This window comes from Hordeum vulgare, chromosome 5H (assembly GCF_904849725.1).
Source record: "Hordeum vulgare subsp. vulgare chromosome 5H, MorexV3_pseudomolecules_assembly, whole genome shotgun sequence".
Lineage (NCBI taxonomy): Eukaryota > Viridiplantae > Streptophyta > Magnoliopsida > Poales > Poaceae > Hordeum > Hordeum vulgare.
Window position 1 is genome coordinate 393,431,843 of NC_058522.1, and position 17,946 is coordinate 393,449,788.

At 45.4% G+C, this 17,946-nt stretch overlaps 1 protein-coding gene and 1 long non-coding RNA gene across 2 annotated transcripts; one reads left to right on the forward strand and one right to left on the reverse strand.

Annotated features, from left to right (window-relative positions):
- Positions 1–622: 622 nt before the first annotated feature.
- Positions 623–3,613, forward strand: LOC123395654. Its single transcript, XR_006609806.1, has 4 exons — positions 623–826; positions 904–1,130; positions 3,064–3,113; positions 3,377–3,613. It is a non-coding gene; the product is annotated as an uncharacterized LOC123395654 (long non-coding RNA).
- Positions 3,614–8,448: 4,835 nt separating this feature from the next.
- Positions 8,449–12,093, reverse strand: LOC123398136 (clavaminate synthase-like protein At3g21360). The gene is made up of 3 exons (XM_045092645.1): positions 11,469–12,093; positions 11,120–11,373; positions 8,449–8,908 (listed from the first exon to the last, which is right to left on the reverse strand). Exons 1-3 carry the CDS (start codon positions 11,991–11,993, stop codon positions 8,563–8,565), a joined length of 1,125 nt encoding a protein of 374 aa, XP_044948580.1. The 5' UTR covers positions 11,994–12,093; the 3' UTR covers positions 8,449–8,562.
- Between the last annotated feature and the right edge of the window lie 5,853 nt (positions 12,094–17,946).

A 17,946-nucleotide genomic window follows, 5' to 3' on the forward strand; every position in this document is an offset into this window, starting at 1 on the left:
TCGCCGGCGACGGCCGGAGCCGAAGGCCCGGCCTGATGTATTGCAGGTATGTCTCCATTTGCAGCAGGGGTCGGAGTGGAGGATCCAGCCCGGTGCACCGTCGGTGCTTGCCCACGTAGTTGGTGGTTGCCTCGCCGGGCATAGCCACGACGACGGTTCTGGCGGTGGTTCCCGGCGAAGAAGCGGCGATGAGGGCCACTCCGGTTCTGGCGGTGGTTCCCGGCGAAGGAGCGGCGACGAGGGCCACTCCGGTTCCGGCGTTGGGTGCGTGGAAATCGGTTGTCTTCTTTCTGCAGGAAGCGTGCGAAAGCGAAAGCAAGCGAGGACAAATATCTTCCTGCCATTCTCAGCTTTCTCGTGGCTCTTTGTCGCTCTCGGCAGAGCGAGTGCTGATAACGTGTAAAGTGTAAAAACGATGGATAGAAACAAATGATGGAACAGTGTTCTCATTGATTGAAGATGTGGGTATTTATATCCCTGGTACAAAGGCGGTTTACAAGGAGCAGTTGTCAGATTGAGGCAACCGACATAGCAGGGATTATCCCTTAATTAACGTATTTAATTAATTCCTAACAAGCACCACCTATGCCCAACCACCATGTCCAGATCCGCGCACCCTTCCCCGTCACCACCCGAGCACAACCACCGAGTTGTCTCCCACATGGCGTCCTGCTTCCCGCCCCCTCGTCCTCAACACTTGCATCGCAATGGACACCAGCGTCACCGCCCTCGCAGCCACGTACACGGTGGAGCTCTCCGAGAAGCTTGCTGCTGAGCGGCATCTTCACAGTCGCGCGCTCCGGCGGATCCCTCACCAGGCCCTCAGGTTCGTCCCCGACCCATCCTTCCCGGATGCGTTCCCTGTCTGTACAGGGGATCTTGATTTTAGTTTTGGTCTCGTAGGAAGCTGGTGGATTGGATGTACCTGAAATGTGTGGATCGGAGAAATTGGCACTTGTTTTGGTGGATGAGAGGGCCGTGAGCATGAGTATTGTACCTACAAGATCGTTCTAGATGGTTTGTTCTCCCAAGGTATTCCCATGTGTTCATCCTGGATCCGTTCTCCATCGTCAGAGAGCACGCCGATCAGCTACAGGCTCGCATGTACTCACATGTATTTCAGCTGACAGGTATTCACAACACACCGTATTCTCTATTTACTCCCTTCATGTTCAGGCAGTGCGATTAGTTCACTATGGTTCAGCTTACCACAAAGTGTTTAAAAGGACCATCTTGTGAACGACAGGTCCTTTATCATCAAAAAGAAACTGCACATAACGCCGTAACTATTCTGATCCTGTGAACGATGAACACATCAACTAATGAGAAACTAAGCTTGTTTGAAAATGCAACACAAGGGCCGTGCCCATAAATTGAACCAGCAGCAAAACATAGCACAGCCCTCTTCTGAATACCACACAACATCACTGCAAAAACATCACCACTAAACATCATGAACAGGATTAATTAGGGAACATGAAATGACCTTCGAGTCCAACAAGATCCTTAGCTATCTTGGTTGATCCCTGCCTTTTAAGAAATTTGCGATTATATTTGTAATAGCATATATTATTCTATGAGTATGCATTTTGGAGTATATTTGTAAGAGCATATATTGTTTTGGAGGAAAAGCATATACCGTTAACTTTAAATAAGTCTGTATCTATCTTGGTTGATCACTGCCTTTAAGAAATTTGTGATTATATTTATAAAAGCATATACTATTTTGATGTATCATAGATAGGGAATTAATCTGTTTTATCGCCATAGCATGACAGCACATCATATCAAGGATGCCACTCCATTTTCAGATATTTTAAAAATAATAACTCGCCAAGTATTCCAGTCTTTTTATATTTTAATGTATATGTATTTTCTGTAGTACATCATTTTTTTGTTCTATGAGTATGCATTTTGGAGTATATTTGTAAAAACATATATTGTTTTGGAGGAAAAGCATATACCGTTAACTTTAAATAAGTCTGTATCTATCTTGGTTGATCACTGCCTTTAAGAAATTTGTGATTATATTTATAAAAGCATATACTATTTTGATGTCCCATAGATAGGGAATTAATCTGTTTTATCGCCATAGCATGACAATACATCATATTGAGTATGCAACTGCATTTTCAAAACCGTTGGTTGTTAACTCCTTCTGACCGTTCCATGGTTACATGATTTAATAATTTTGTCGCAATAGCATGTCAGCACATCATATCGAGGATGCCACTCCATTTTCAGATATTTTAAAAATAATAACTCGCCAAGTATTCCAGTCTTTTTATATTTTAATGTATATGTATTTTCTGTAGTAGATCATTTTTTTGTTCTCTAATATCAGCTAAAATTAACAATGTAATATTTTATTCTCAGAAATTTTCAAATATAATAAGCAAATTACTTGGTCTGTAGCATAATACTAGCGGTCTCTGTATGCATTGTCTCACTGCTAGAAATCATTTCCTTCCTGTCCCGTTCAGCATTAAACTCAACCATCTAACGTACACTGCAGCCGTCAGCACAGCTTGCCTATACTTGTTCGTGCAATCAGACAGAACGGATACCCACGGCAAGCACAACAACGCACAGCACTGCTGTATTTCCACCAGGCACTGTTGTATTCTATACGGCTCCATACTTTATAAGCATAATCTGCTTACTGTAATACATTGGGTACAACCAAATTTAACGAATTTCTGTTGTGGTTCTTACCCAATGAAAACTGGAAACAAACCCCAATATATATACTATGTGCAAAACTATACGTCAATGATCAGTAGCACCTCCTTGTCACGATCAATGCCCTGTAGAAACTCATATGTTAGGTATTCTACAATGTCCCAAGCTTAGCATAGATCTTGTACAGAAATAATGCCTCCTGCTTGCTTGAAATTTGTTGGGTATGTGCGTCCTGTATGAGTTGGAAGTATGCATTAGCATACCCATATCAAATATATATAACTCGATTCTGTTTTCTGTAATGTGCAGCCTTCTCTTTTCTTCGGTAATGTACATCTCAATCTCACCTTTCTGCATATGTTATCATTTTTTCTCTTCCAGATCTAGCCTGCACTGTCCAGGTTGTATGCTTATGTTGATATTTCTGCCAGGTAATGCTCTTTCCCCCATTCTGTTATGCAAGAAAAATATAAAGAAGATTCAAGTGAGCGTTCTTCATGGGGTTTCTTGTATGTATGTTGTTGTTCAAGGGTTGTACTGTAAATCCATTCAAGTAAAGAAACATGTTGCCCACCTTATTTCTGCCAGCATACAAGCCTTTCTATCTTGCTTATGTTTACTGCTTAATGTAAAACTGCCATATGTCTCCATTATATTTTGTATGTTTCTAATGTTTTATCGTTCGAAATGACAGGATGTTCTACAATACAGCTACTCGGAAGTGGAGGGAAGAAGATGCTTTGTGTCTCATTTTAATTTAAATCCATGTGATAGATCAAGTTTTGCGTGAACTTTTTGGCCATGACTTGTTGGTCTTAGATGTGTAGAGTCGACAGATGATGTATATTATATTTTCTGTGATACGTGGTGCAGAAATAAAGATGTATTTCATTTGTAAATATTATATTTTAGCTTGCATTTCATCACGTCATTCCTTATCTCAGAAACGTGATTTTTTGGAGCTGAACCTTTTGAAATAAGGACTCAACAAAATCTAGTTAGACTATTTGAGCCAAATAAATTTTGTATTGATTATGGTGTTAGATTAAATGGACCAAATTTGATTATGTCCTTGAAAATAAATGGACCGAATTGGCTGTGGACTTACAAAAAGGAATGGGCCAATCAATTAGGTTGGGCCCATTGGGCCCAAGTAGAACCGGCTTGAAAATGATGGCACGTAGGATCCTATGTCATCGCATGTGCCACTTCAGCATGCCATGTCAGATATTACGTGGGCTCTCACGGGCCACGTAGGCGTGCCATGTAAGATCCTGCGTGGCTTAGGTACTTACCCTTGACAAAAAATTTGGTCAAAGAATTAATGACCATAACATTTTTGTCGTAGATCTCATGACCAAAATATCAGAAAGGTCAAGTTTCTTCATTCTTGATGGCCAACTGTTGACGTTGTAAATTTGGTCAAAAAAAGGTCAATAAACGACAACAATGACGAATCAATGACCAATATAGGGAGTCATAACTGACCTTATTTCTTGTAGTGGGAGCTACCCTGAAAATGTGCCCGGAAAGTTGCATAAGCAGTAGTACCGCTCTGGTGAGTGGTAGTACCGCTCCAACGGTACTGCCGCCCACCAGAGTCGGGCTCTCTATCGCTTATTTTATTCCTCTCGTGTATTGGGGGCATTTTTCTCTGATTGGGCGGAAGTACCGCTTAAGGGGAGCGGTAGTACCGCTCCAGCGGTACTGCAGCCTCCTTCTACCGCGCCCACTTCCACTTAAAAAAACCTCTCGTGTCTTACCTCTCGTCGACCAGGCTAAGCGGAAGTACCACTCCTACAGGACGGTAGTACCGCCCAGGTGCATGGTACTACCGCTTAGCTGGGTCGGTAGGGGCTGGTAACGGCCAGATTCCCCCCACTATAAGTAGGGGTCTTCTTCCCCGAGGAGATCTCACCTTTTCCTCTCCAGCTCCATCGATTCTCCAAAAGTTCAAACTTGCCCGATCTCCCTCCCTAGCCATCAACTCTTGTTGATTCTCTAGGGTTTGGAGGAGAAGGCCTTCCTCACACTTCCACCAAGAGAAAAGTTGCTCCCACCATTAATACCTTGGGTGTTTGAGCATTCTAGATGGAATAGGTCACCTCGAAGCAATATTCCATTGTGGTGAAGCTTCATGGTCTCGTTGGGAGCCTCCAATTAAGTTGTGGAGATTGCCCCAAGCTTGTTTGTAAAGGTTCGGTCGCCGCCTTCAAGAGCACCACTTAGTGGAATCACGACACCTCGCATCATGTGAGGGCGTGAGGAGAATACGGTGGCCTTAGTGGCATCTTGGGGAGCATTGTCCCTCCACACTGCTCCAACAAAGACGTACTTCCTATTAAAAGGAATGAACTTCAAAAAATATCCTCGTCTTCATCGATTCCACTTGTGGTTATTTCTTACCTTTACTTGTGTTTACTTCATGCTCACTATTGTTTTTGTTAGCATCATATAGGTTGCTTACTTAGTTGCATATCTATACAACCTATTTATTGCTTAAATTAATTTGGTAAAAGAAAAGATTAAAATTTGTGAGTTTCCTATTCACCCCCCCCTCTAGTCAACCATATCGATCCTTTCAGCAGCCATCTAGTAGTTGCGTCTTGGTCAATTCACCATGCCAAGTTTACTCATATGCCCAAGGCTCATATGCCAAATATTAGATTTATTGGATTTATTAGAAGTAATAACACCATCAGTAGTACCAATGATGGTGCTTCCTCTAAGAACATATAAATCGACAGAATTCATATCACCTATCTTATGAATGAGGAAACATTTTGCTACCTTCAAAACTCCAATTGAACCGAAGTGCTTCTAACATTTGATTTCAAGAGTACTCAACGAGATGACGTTTCTATCCATGCGTGGTATGTGTCTCACATCTATCAATGTCAGTACCATGTCGTCATGCGTCCTAACTTAATTAGAACCAATGCCTACAATCTCACGCCGGTTGTCATCTCTTATATGCACAACATCTCCACTATGCATAGACTCATCAAAACTGAACCAATCTCTGTTAGATCATATATGAAACGAACATGCAGAATCAAGTATCCATTCATCGTGACATGAAACACAACCAACAAAAACAACTAGAGCATCATTTGAATCAGACTTATTACAAGATGTAACATTGAACTTACCATCATCATTAGATTTGCTTTGAGGTTTCCACATAATGTTCCTTTTGTCCTTACAACTTCAAACATTCATCAATAAAGTGTCCCTCTTCCTTACAATACCCACATAATTTTTCTTTTCTAGATCCTCTAGATTTTGGACGACTTCTATCATTCTTACTTTAGCTCTGGTGCTGGAGTAGTATTTTTTCTTCTCAGGCCCGCCTCAAACATGGAAAGCTTCTCCTTTGGAGGATGATTCCTCAGATTTCAACATATCTTTCATCTTTTCCTTCTATTGAAGGGCCTCGTATACTTCCCCAACAGTTAGTTCATCATGGCTATATAATGTGGTATCTCAGAAATTTAAAAGAAACTAGGCCGCGAGCATAAAATTAAAAGACCTAGATCTTCATCATCATACTTTACCTCCATGGAATGTAAGTCAGAAATGATCTCCATGAAAACCGATAAGTGGTTCTACATCGAACCACCTTCTTACAACTTGTGCGTGAACAACTTCATCTTCATGTGCAGCTTACTAGTGAGATCCTTGGACATGTAGATCGATTCTAGTTTGAGCGAGAGGGCTGCTGCAGTTTTTTTGCCAGCACTTCTTGCTAAATATATTGTTAGATAGATAAAGATGAACCAGAGACACAACCTTACAATCTTCTCGCTTCTCATCATCGAACGATGCCTTATGTTCTTTACCACCAAACCCATCAAGAGCCTCATCCAGATCGGGATGCACCAGCACTGCTTGCATCTTTATTGGCTCTTTACCCTCTGTTGTGTTTCCGTCACCCCCCGAGGCGCCAGAGCGCCTCCCATCTCCACCCCGTGTAGACCCCCTCCTCCTTCATCCCCCTTCACCACCACCGACAGAAGCCACCAGCATGCCCGGGGGCCACCGCCGGCGGCGAACATCCCTTTCCCATGCGCTTGGAGGTGGAGTCAGGGCTCCCTCCTGCTCGGCAGCGATGCGGCATGGCTGGCGGCGGTCTGGCTCAATGGCGGGGTTCCGTGGGAGCTGATTGCCCTTGACGCGGCAGCATCGTCATTGGCTACGGGGTGACGCAATGTGCGGCTGGCCAGCGACACCCAGTCGGCTTAGATCTTGGCCCTTTCGGGGCCCATCTCAGCTAGGGCAGGCCGGCTGTTCGGGGCACGATGGCGCGGCTCCTTGGTCGTGCGGCGAGGCGGTTGTGGCTGCGATCGTGATGCCTCTGGCGGCCAGCATGCTGCAGCGTGGCTGCTGGGACTGTCCGGACCCGTCCGTGTCCGACTGGGCCTGTGATGGCCTGGCAGGTCCCCATCGCAACGTCCGGTCAGCTTCGTGCGGCGGTGGAGGTTGTGTCCTCTTGTCGATTGCGTTGCCCCTGAGAATGGTATCTCCTTGTCCTTCCTCCGGTCTCGTGTTGGTGGCCTCAGTGAGATGTTGAAGTTGGTGCGGTGATCGTGGTGGCACAGGCTGGTGGGAGGCATGTTGGGCGGTGCACTTCTGATTGTCTGGGTGATGGTGGTGGTTTCGGCGCGGGAGAAATCCCTGGCGGCTCGTCCGACACCTGCGCGGCTGCGCCCGTGGGCGCAGCTGGACCTTCCCGAGGGGCATCGATGATACCCCTTCCCCACTATCATTCGCATGCCGGGGGAAACCCTAGGACTTGTTCGAGCATCAGCGACATCGTTGTTGCATTCCTTCCTGAAGGTATTGCTTGGTACGCGAGGTTTCAGAGTGCTAGGCGTGCGGTGGTACTTCTTCAGAGGATGCATCGATTGTGGCCATCTTCGCTTACTTGAGTTGTCGGCTTCGGCATATGTTTCTCTTCTCTTTCTTTCTTTTTTCTTTTGGTCTTGTCAGTGAGCTGGTTGTATCGGTTGGTTGTTGCTTAATAATATAAAGGGGGGGTCCTTTTTCGTCTTCACTTGCCACAAGGAAAACCTGGTGTCGTAACCGAGCAAGGAAAGATCGAACTTCATCGATGCCATGTCGTCGAAACCCTAGACGAAAACAAGGCTTTGATGTCACTTGTTAGAGATTCCACACGCAAATAAAACGATGAAGAATGAAATCAACACATGATTTTAACGTGGAAAACTCCTTCAAAGCGAAGGGCGAAAAAACCACGGACGCTAGCTAGCCAACTTCACTATATCGGGAGAGGTTACAACGTTGAGGATTTAGAACTGATTAACTTATCTCGTATGGCTGCTTATAAGAGGTATATATAACACTAGTGACCTATATCCACTATCCCGCTTCGGTCCAAGCCTACCGGCGACGGGCCTCACTCCGTTCGCTCGTCAGAAGTTAGTATTTCTTTTTATACTTGAGTTTGAAGCATAACATAACATACAACAATTGGATGAGATTAGCAACATCTACATGAGGAGATGTGAGTGATTAATTAAGAAAATTCTAGCCGAGTGAAACATAAGTTTGCGGCCGCAGATTGAACGATGAAATTCGTCCTTCATAATGCACAGTTCAAGATATTCTTCGTCTGAAAGAATTCTTCTTGTCGATGCGATCATGGTGGCATATGAAGGGTTCGAGAGGGGGGGGGGGGGGGGCTCCAATGTGTCCGTAAGGTTCAACTGCGCTTTTACATTGGGCGAGATACTAGACGCGTCCTAAGTTAAATTGTGTTGTACTGATTCAAATGCCTCCTTACGTTGATAAACTCTTGGATGCCCCCACATGGCATATCTGGGGGTACTGATCAATAAAAAAAAACTCATCGGTGTGTCACTTGCAAGTAGCCACGAGAACCCGCCTAGGCGGCAGCGACGGCCGCCGGCCGTGTAGGGTGGCGAGGTTGTCGAGGACGAGGATGTCGCCCTTGCGCCAACGGAACTGGACGCTCTCCTCCTCGATGATCTCCTCGCAGCGTTGCACGAAGCTCGCCGGGATCTCGGCCCCGTCGGCCGCTGTGGCCGAGCTTAGCTCCTTGCCGTGCATCCCGACCAACGTGTTGAACCACATCCTCCGGCCCTTGCGCCCCGGGAAGACGCGGGTCAGCGTGCGTGGACCCAAGATCGTCTTCACGCCACCGTCCTGAAGCCACTCCACGTCCATTCCCAGCGCCTTGGCCCTGCAAACATCCCAAATCACTTTTTCTGATTTTATTTTTAGAGAGGCTTGCTGTTGTTCTTTGACAAAAAAAATACAGCAACATACTTAGTTTTTTTACTCTTTTTGCGCGCAGAATTTAGTTCTATCTACTTGTGTACAGGTGTGGATATCCATTTTCCCAACGAAGCACACATTTTTGTGATATTCTTGTTATATCTGGTGATTTCCTATTTCTAAATTTGTGCTTCCTTTTCAAAGTTTTAATCAATCTTTTAAGCAATATTTAACTGTTCTTATGACCACTCCTACTTCATAGATAGAATTTGATTTTTGTTGAAACTGCACACTTTGTAGAGTACAAGGTTAGGCTCAATTACGTGAAGTTCTAGGTTACTAGGGTTTATGAAATACTTCGATGACTTAGAGTTCGAAAAAAACATAATCTTCAATATTTGATTTTTGAACCATATATGTGTGACAAAAACTCCATTGTTTCACTTATTTTTCAGTTTATTTGTAAGATAACGAATTCCCCATTGTGCTCTGCAAACTTGAGATACCTTCATATCTGATTGTTGGGGCTTCGGAAATGTTTATTAATTTTGCACGGTTTATTATAGAAATCAATTGAAGTAAGTTTGGAAGATTCCCAGGTCCAAATATAACCTCTTTTTTCTCTCTTATGCAAGTGCCACTAAAGTGCGCACACTAACTCTGCCCCCGGTTTTTTCCTTCAGCCAAAACACCGAGATTGGTGACATGGTATGTGAATAGCTTGGGCGGGTTACCAAGGAGATATTTTTCTAGCGTGGATGATAGACTAGGTTCCCCGTCAATGCTTTTCCACATGTTCTCTCTTGTTTCATACTAACTTTTTCGTGTTGTGGTGTCATGACCGTATTTGATTGTAGGCGGTACCGAGGTTGAATTATTGTGTGTGCGGTTGTATCGGCTTGTTGTGATGATAAAATTAAGAAAAGTATGCATTATCAAAACGAACTCATGGATAAGCTCACGATATATAAACATGTGAATCTATAGAATTTCTCACCATGCATTGACTCACTAATCATTAGAATGGCAAAAGCTACTTAATCTTTGCAAAATCAATTTTTTAAAATATGTACAAAAAATAGCAGCATATACAATGCCTAATAAATACATTATGAAAGTATATGCCATCTTGAAAACATATGTCATGATAGTCTAGTGATATTGATTTAGTAGTGTAAATGTAAATATTTTACTATAACATAGTCAAACTTAAAACAGTTTGACTCAAGACAACGGTAGGTGTGTTTTTAATTTGTATAAGGAGTGAGTACTTAAAAATATCATATTACCCTAGATAAAACATATATCACTGAAATATAAACACAAAATTGTACTCCCTTCGTCCCAAAATAAGTGTCTCAAGCTTAGTATATCTTTGTACTAGAGCTAGCAAAAAGTTAAGACACTTATTTTAGGACGGAGGGAGTATTTTATAATTCAAAATTCCAAAAAAGGGTAGAACACACCTCCAGATTATTGAAAACGATGGAGATACATTTATAACTATGAAGCGCATGCAAGATGGTTCTTTTGAAATGTTTGTCTGCCTTTTAATAGTTTTATTTTTATAAATGTTGATTCCTTTATGATTATTTCAATTTTCAATTTTGCATATTTTACAAAAAAATGAAATTATTATTTCTAAAAAAAAAGCAAAACCTTTTAGTTTGCAGGTTTTGTAAATTAAAAGGTTTTGCTATTTATTAGGCGACTGGAAAATAACTATTTTTAAATCACTTTAAACTATTTGATTGATCTGATCAGTGAGATTCAAGATTCTTTAGGCCTCGTTTGGTTAAGCGGGATTGAGGAGGTTTTGAGAGGGAGGGATTTCAGAGGATTGTGTGAATCCCTTTGTTCCACCCAATCCTCTCAAATCCCCGGGGCTTTGCTTCCACTAGTCCTCCAAAAAGGATTTTGAAACACATGGATAGGAAGGGATTGAAGGGGAACGGAGGGGATTGGCCTAAGCAAACCCCTCCTACCAAATGGGCGTCCGAGGATTTGTGGGGTTTCTGGACCCCCGGGGATTTTCCTCTCATTCCTCAATCCTCCTTAACGAAACGAGGCCTTGTGGAGACGAGAAGATCTTTATCGAGCGGCTATGACTCCCTGAAAGTCATAATAAACACAGAAAAGCAAAGGCAAATCGAGCCAAGAAGGTGACGTGTATTACCTCGTTTCCGCTTCAGACTTGTCTGACGTGCCGAAAGCGTCCTCCCATCCTCTGCCTCTCATGGACTCGGTGTTGTTGTTGCTCGGCGCCGTGAACGTGTACAAGAGTCCCTTGGCGTCGAGCTCCTCCACCATCTCCGGGAACTCGTCCAGCGCTCGCTCCGTCACCCGGAAGCTCGGCACGAACGGCGTCTCTCCGCCCTCCGGCGGCGGCACCTCACAGAAGAGTATCACCTTCGCCGGGAACTCTTTGATCTGTACATCAATGGATTATGGATAGACACTTCACAAGGCCGGCATGCTGTATTGTTGCAGATCATGGCATGGCATGTATGGGACTATGGGCTCACCAGCACCATCTCGTGGTGGAAGTAGACGCTCTGCTCGAGGGGCCCCTCGTTGGCGGTCCAGACGCGGCCGTGGACGTGGGTGCGCGGCGCGGGGCCGACGTACCGGATGTCCGGCCACCCCAGCGCCTCCACGACGGCGTCGAACTCCGCCGCGTCGTGGACGTCGAAGCCGCGCAGCAGGACGGCGCTGTTGGTCACCACCTTGTCCTCAAGCCATTCCCTATTGCCCTTCACGGCGGCCACGAGCGCCTCGTACCCAGCGCCGTCCTCTTCGCCCGCCCCTTCCCATGACGGGCCCAGGACCAGCGGCATCTGCTCGCCGTCGATGGTCTTCTGCCCTTGGCACTCGCCGACGACAAAGGAACCGCCGAGCTGCGACGTGGCTGAATCGCTGGCCGCGAACATTGCGTTGTTGATGCCGACCTTGGCTTCCAGCAGCTGCCTGTTAGCCATCAGGGCTGCCATGAGAGCCTCGTAGTCGCCGGCGCCGCTGCCACCTCCGTCTTGTTCTGAGGTGGCTTCCATGGTGGTTCCTTACAAAGTTACAGTGTAACTCTGCCTTTCGTTGGGAGACGCTAACTTCGGATAACTAGAAGATTGCCTCTCGTAGTTTTCAACTGGGAACTTCAACGGGAATGCTGGTTTATAAAGTCGTCATAGTCGGCAAGGCCGTACGGTGGTTTCAAAGGTGACGTACGTACTAAGTGCATGGAGGATTAAACAAATGTAGTTTGTTGTTGTACTAAAAGCGACTAGTTTGTTGGCTTCCTCCGCTGCAAAAGAGGCTCTGCAATGGACATTTGTCACCTCTAGTTCGAGTACATGGAAATTGCACGCGGTTTGATTTTGGAACGATCTAAAAACCATTACTTAATTTTCAGTGAAGCAGCCTAGGCCCTGCTTTTTATATGACACGGTCAATTTTGCAGGCACAAAAGGATATTAAAATCGCTATCACTGGCTTGAAAGAAAGACAATTGGATACAGTCCAAAACAAAGGTTCCGGTAAAACCTAGAGAATGCTTCCCCGGGATTCCCCTCGTCTCCTACTCAGGTAGATATAGGCATTAGCTATTCCCTTCGTTTAAAAATACTTGTCATATAAATGAACGTATTAAAATATATTTTGTTGAAGGGAATAGAGAAATTGGTGGAATAGTTGTTGTATTGCTTGTGTCTTATGAACATATATATAGAAGTATAATGATCAATTTAAAGTATAAATTAAGGTAGGATAAATCCTAGTCTATCTCATATTTTCTAATAATCAATATACTCAACATCCCCCCGCAGTCACAACGATAGTGACACAGACTGTAAGACTGGAGAAGAATCCGAAGGTAAGCCGACAGTCATCTCCCACAGTCGTAACGGTCGATGCATCGCGGATGTTGTGGCTGGAGTGGAAACCGACGAGGTTGCTCAAGCAAAGAGGTAGCCCTTTGTGCCGATGTGGAGGTAGTCGAGAGCAAAGGGTGGTGTAGCCGTGGTCGAGGGAGCCGTGCGAAGAACGTCGCGGTCGATGTCGAGTCGGGGTAGCCGGTGTCGAGGAAGTCGTCGTTGAGCCACGGGCACAAGGAGGCGTCGAGTTAGTCATGGACGCAGTGGTGTTGAAGAAGTGGTGCGCCGGGAAGGAGATGTAGTTGACGACGCGTCGCGTCGGGTTTGCCAAGCCCAGGGACACATCGTGGACGAAGGCACGCATCGGTGTTGCCAGCACCGCGCTGTTGGGTAACGTAGCATAAATTCAAAATTTTCCTACGCCATATTCAGATCTTCCTATGGAGAGACCAGCAACGAGAGAGGGGTGAGTGCATCTTCATACCTTTGAAGATCGCTAAGCGGAAGCGTTGCTAGAACGCGGTTGATGGAGTCGTACTCGCGGCGATTCAGATCGCTGTGTGATTCCGATCTAGTGACGAACCACGGCACCTCCGCGTTCAACACACGTGCAGCCCAGTGACGTCTCCCGAACCTTGATCCAGCAAGGAGGAGGGAGAGGTTGGGGAAGATCTCCGGCAGCACGACGGCGTGGTGTCGATGGAGAGACGAGGTCTCCCGGCACGGCTTCGCCAAGCACCGTGGGAGGAGGAGGAAGGAGGGGAGAAGGGCTGCGCCGAGAGGAGAGAAAACCGTGTGCAAAACAGCCCCAAACCCCTCTCTATTTATAGGAGGAGGGGAGGGGGTGCCACCCCTAGGGTTTCCCCCCTAGGTGGTGCGGCAGCCCCCCCCCCCCCAGATGGGAGGTGTGGCGGCTAGGGCAGGGGGAGGAGGTGGCGCACCCCTTAGGTGGGCCTTAGGCCCACCAGCGCCGAGGTTCCCCCCTTCTCTCCGTCCTACGCCTTGGGCCTCTTTGTTGGAAATATGCCCCAGAGGCAATAATAAATTAGTTATTATTATATTTCTTTGTTCATGATAATCGTTTATTATCCATGCTATAATTGTATTGATTGGAAACACAATACTTGTGCGGATCAAAGATGGTCAAGGTTTCCTGACCATAGGCAAGTGTTGTCACTTGATAACGGGATCACATCATTAGGAGAATCATGTGATGGACTAGATCCAAACTAATGAACGTAGCATGTTGATCGTGTCATTTTGTTGCTACTGTTTTTCTACGTGTCAAGTATTTATTCCTATGACCATGAGATCATATAACTCACTGACACCGGAGGAATACCTTGTGTGTATCAAACGTCACAACGTTACTGGGTGACTATAAAGATGCTCTACAGGTATCTCTGAAGGTGTCAGTTGAGTTAGTATGGATCAAGACTGGGATTTGTCACTCCGTGTGACGGAGAGGTATCTCGGGGCCCACTCGGTAATACAACATCACACACAAGCCTTGCAAGCAATGTGACTTAGTGTGAGTCACGGGATCTTGTATTACGAAACGAGTAAAGAGACTTGCCGGTAAACGAGATTGAAATAGGTATGCAAATACTGACGATCGAATCTCGGGCAAGTAACATACTGAAGGACAAAGGGAATGACATACGGGATTATATGAATCCTTGGCACTGAGGTTCAAACGATAAGATCTTCGTAGAATATGTAGGATCCAATATAGGCATCCAGGTCCCGCTATTGGATATTGACCGAGGAGTCCCTTGGGTCATGTCTACATAGTTCTCGAACCCGTAGGGTCTGCACACTTAAGGTTCGGTGTTGTTTTGTGCGTATTTGAGTTATATGGTTGGTTACCGAATGTTGTTCGGAGTCCCGGATGAGATCACGGATGTCACGAGGGTTTCCGGAATGGTCCGGAGACGAAGATTGATATATAGGATGACCTCATTTGATTACCGGAAAGTTTTCGGCATTACCGGGAATGTACCGGGAGTGACGAATGGGTTCCGGATGTTCACCGGGGGGGCATCCCACCCCGGGGAAGCCCATAGGCCTTAGGGGTGCCGCACCATCCCTTAGTGGGCTGGTGGGCAAGCCCAAGAAGGCCCCTGCGCAGGAGAGAAAGAAAATCAAAGAGAAAAGAAAAGAAAAAGGGGGAAGTGGGAAAATAGAGAAGGACTCCACCTTCCAATCCTAGTTGGACTAGGATTGGAGGAGGAATCCTCCTCCCCCCACTTCGGCCGACCCCTTGGGGCTCCTTGAGCCTCAAGGCAAGGTCCCTCCCCTCCCTCCTATATATACTAAGGTATTAGGGCTGATTTGACACAACTTTGCCACGGCAGCCCGACCACATACCTCCACGGTTTTTCCTCTAGATTGTATTTCTGCGGAGCTCGGGCGGAGCCCTGCTGAGATAGATCACCACCAACCTACGGAGCGCCGTCACGCTGCCGGAGAACTCATCTAGCTCTCCGTCTCTCTTGCTGGATCAAGAAGGCCAAGATCATCATCGAGCTGTATGTGTGCTGAACGCGGAGGTGCCGTCTGTTCGGCACTAGATCGGAACGGATCGTGAGATGGATCGCAAGACGGTTCGTGCAACGGATCGCGAGATGGTTCGTGGGACGGATCGCGGGACGGTTCGTGGGACGGTTCGCGGGGCGGATTGAGGGACATGAGGACGTTCCACTACATCAACCGCGTTTCTTAACGCTTCTGCTGTGCGATCTACAAGGGTACGTAGATCAGAAATCTCCTGTCGTACATAAACATCACCATGATAGGTATCGCGTGTGCGTAGGAAATTTTTTGTTTCCCATGCGACGTTCCCCAACAGTGGCATCATGAGCTAGGTTCATGCTATTTGTTATCTCGAGTAGAACACAAAAGTTTTTGTGGGCGGTGATGTGCGATTTGCTGCCCTCCATAGTCTTTTCTTGATTCTGCGGTATTGTTGGATTGAAGCGGCTCGGACCGACATTACTCGTACACTTATGAGAGACTGGTTTCATCTCTATGAGCAACCCAGTTGCTCAAAGATGACTGGCAAGTGTTGGTTCCTCCAACTTTAGTTGAATCGGATTTGACCCAGGAGGTCCTTGGAGAGAGGTTAAATAGCAATTCATACATCTTCGTTGTGGTGTTTGCGTAAGTAAGATGCGATCCTACTAGATACCCATGGCAACCACGTAAAACATGCAACAACAATTAGAGGACGTCTAACCTGTTTTTGCAGAGTATGCTTGTGATGTGATATGGCCAACGACGTGATGTGATATATTGGATGTATGAGATGATCATGTTGTAATAGTTAATATCGACTTGCACGTCGACGGTACGGCAATCGGCAGGAGCCATAGGGTTGTCTTTAAACTAGCGTTAGTGCTTGCAGATGCGTTTACTTGTTGCTAGGACGTAGCTTTAGTAGTAATAGCATGAGTAGCACGACAACCCCGATGGCGACACGTTGATGGAGATCATGGTGTGGCGCCGGTGACAAGTAGATCGTGCTGGTGCTTTGGTGATGGAGATCAAGAAGCACATGATGATGGCCATATCATGTCACTTATGAATTGCATGTGATGTTAATCCTTTATGCACCTTATTATTCTTAGAACGACGGTAGCATTATGAGGTGATCTCTCACTAAAATTTCAAGCTCAAATTGTGTTCTCCCCGACTGTGCACCGTTGCGATAGTTTGTCGTTTCGAGACACCACGTGATGATCGGGTGTGATAGACTCAACGTTCACATACAACGGGTGCAAAACAGTTGCACACGCAGAACACTCGGGTTAAACTTGACGAGCCTAGCATGTGCAGACATGGCCTCGGAACACATGAGACCGAAAGGTCGAGCATGAATCGTATAGTTGATATGATTAGCATAGAGATGCTTACCACTGAAACTATTCTCGACTCACGTGATGATCAGACTTGAGATAGTGGATTTGGATCATGTACCACTCAAATGACTGGAGAGATGTACTTTTTGAGTGGGAGTTCTTAAGTAATATGATTAATTGAACTAATTGTCATGAACATAGTCTAATGGTCTTTGCGAATTACGATGTAGCTTGCACTATAGCTCTACTGTTTTATATGTTCCTAGAGAAAATTTAGTTAAAAGTTGATAGTAGCAAACTTTGCGGACTGAGTCTGTAAAACTGAGGATTGTCCTTGTTGCTGCGCAGAAGGCTTATGTCCTTAATGCACCACTCGGTGTGCTACACCTCTAGTGTCGTTTGTGGATGTTGTGAACATCCGACATACACGTTTCTGATGACTACGCGATAGTTCAGTGCAAATACTTAATGGCTTAGAAGCAAGGCGCCGAAGACGTTTTGAAACGTCACGGAACATAAGAGATGTTCTAAAGAGATGAAATTGTGATTTCATGGTTGTGCCCTTGTTAAGAGGTATGAGACCTCCGACAAGATTCTTTGTCCACGAAGTAAAGGAGAAAAGCTCAATCGTTGAGCGTGTGCTCAGATTGTCTGAGTACGACAATCACTTGAATCAAGTGGGAGTTAATCTTCCAGATGAGATAGTGATGGTTCTCCAAAGTCACTGCCACCAAGTTGTGAGAGCTTCGTGATGAACTATAACATATCAAGGATAGATACAATGATCCTTGAGCGATTCGCAATGTTTGACACTGCGAAAGTAGAAATCAAAAAAGGAGCATCAATAGTTGATGGTTAGTAAAACCACTAAGTTACAAGAAAAGGCAAGGGCTAGAAGGGATACTTCATGAAACGTCAAAACAGTTGTTGCACTAATGAAGAGACCCAAGATTAAACCCAAACCCGAGACTAAGTGCTTTTCTTATGAGGGGAACGGTCACTGAGGCGGAGCTACCCTAGATGCTTGGTAGATAAGAAGGCTAGCTAAGTCAAAAGAAGTATATTTGATATACAAGATGTTGATGTGTACTTTACTAGTACTCCTAGTAGCGCGAGGGTATTGGATACAGGTTCGGTTGCTAAGTGATTAGTAACACGAAATGAAAGCTACGGAATAAACGGAGACTAGCTAAAGGCAAAGTGACGATACATGTTGGAAGTGTTTCCAAGGATGGATATGATCAAACGTCACACGCTCCCTCTACCATCGGGATTCG

What these genes read in the sequence shown, in the direction of transcription:
- LOC123398136 (XM_045092645.1), bottom strand. Translation starts at nt 11,993, where the DNA reads ATGGAAGCCACCTCAGAACAAGACGGAGGTGGCAGCGGCGCCGGCGAC. An exon ending in TCCACCACGAGATGGTGCTG is followed by an intron (nt 11,374 to 11,468) that starts GTGAGCCCATAG and finishes ATTGATGTACAG; the next exon opens with ATCAAAGAGTTCCCGGCGAA. An exon ending in AAGTCTGAAGCGGAAACGAG is followed by an intron (nt 8,909 to 11,119) that starts GTAATACACGTC and finishes GGATGTTTGCAG; the next exon opens with GGCCAAGGCGCTGGGAATGG.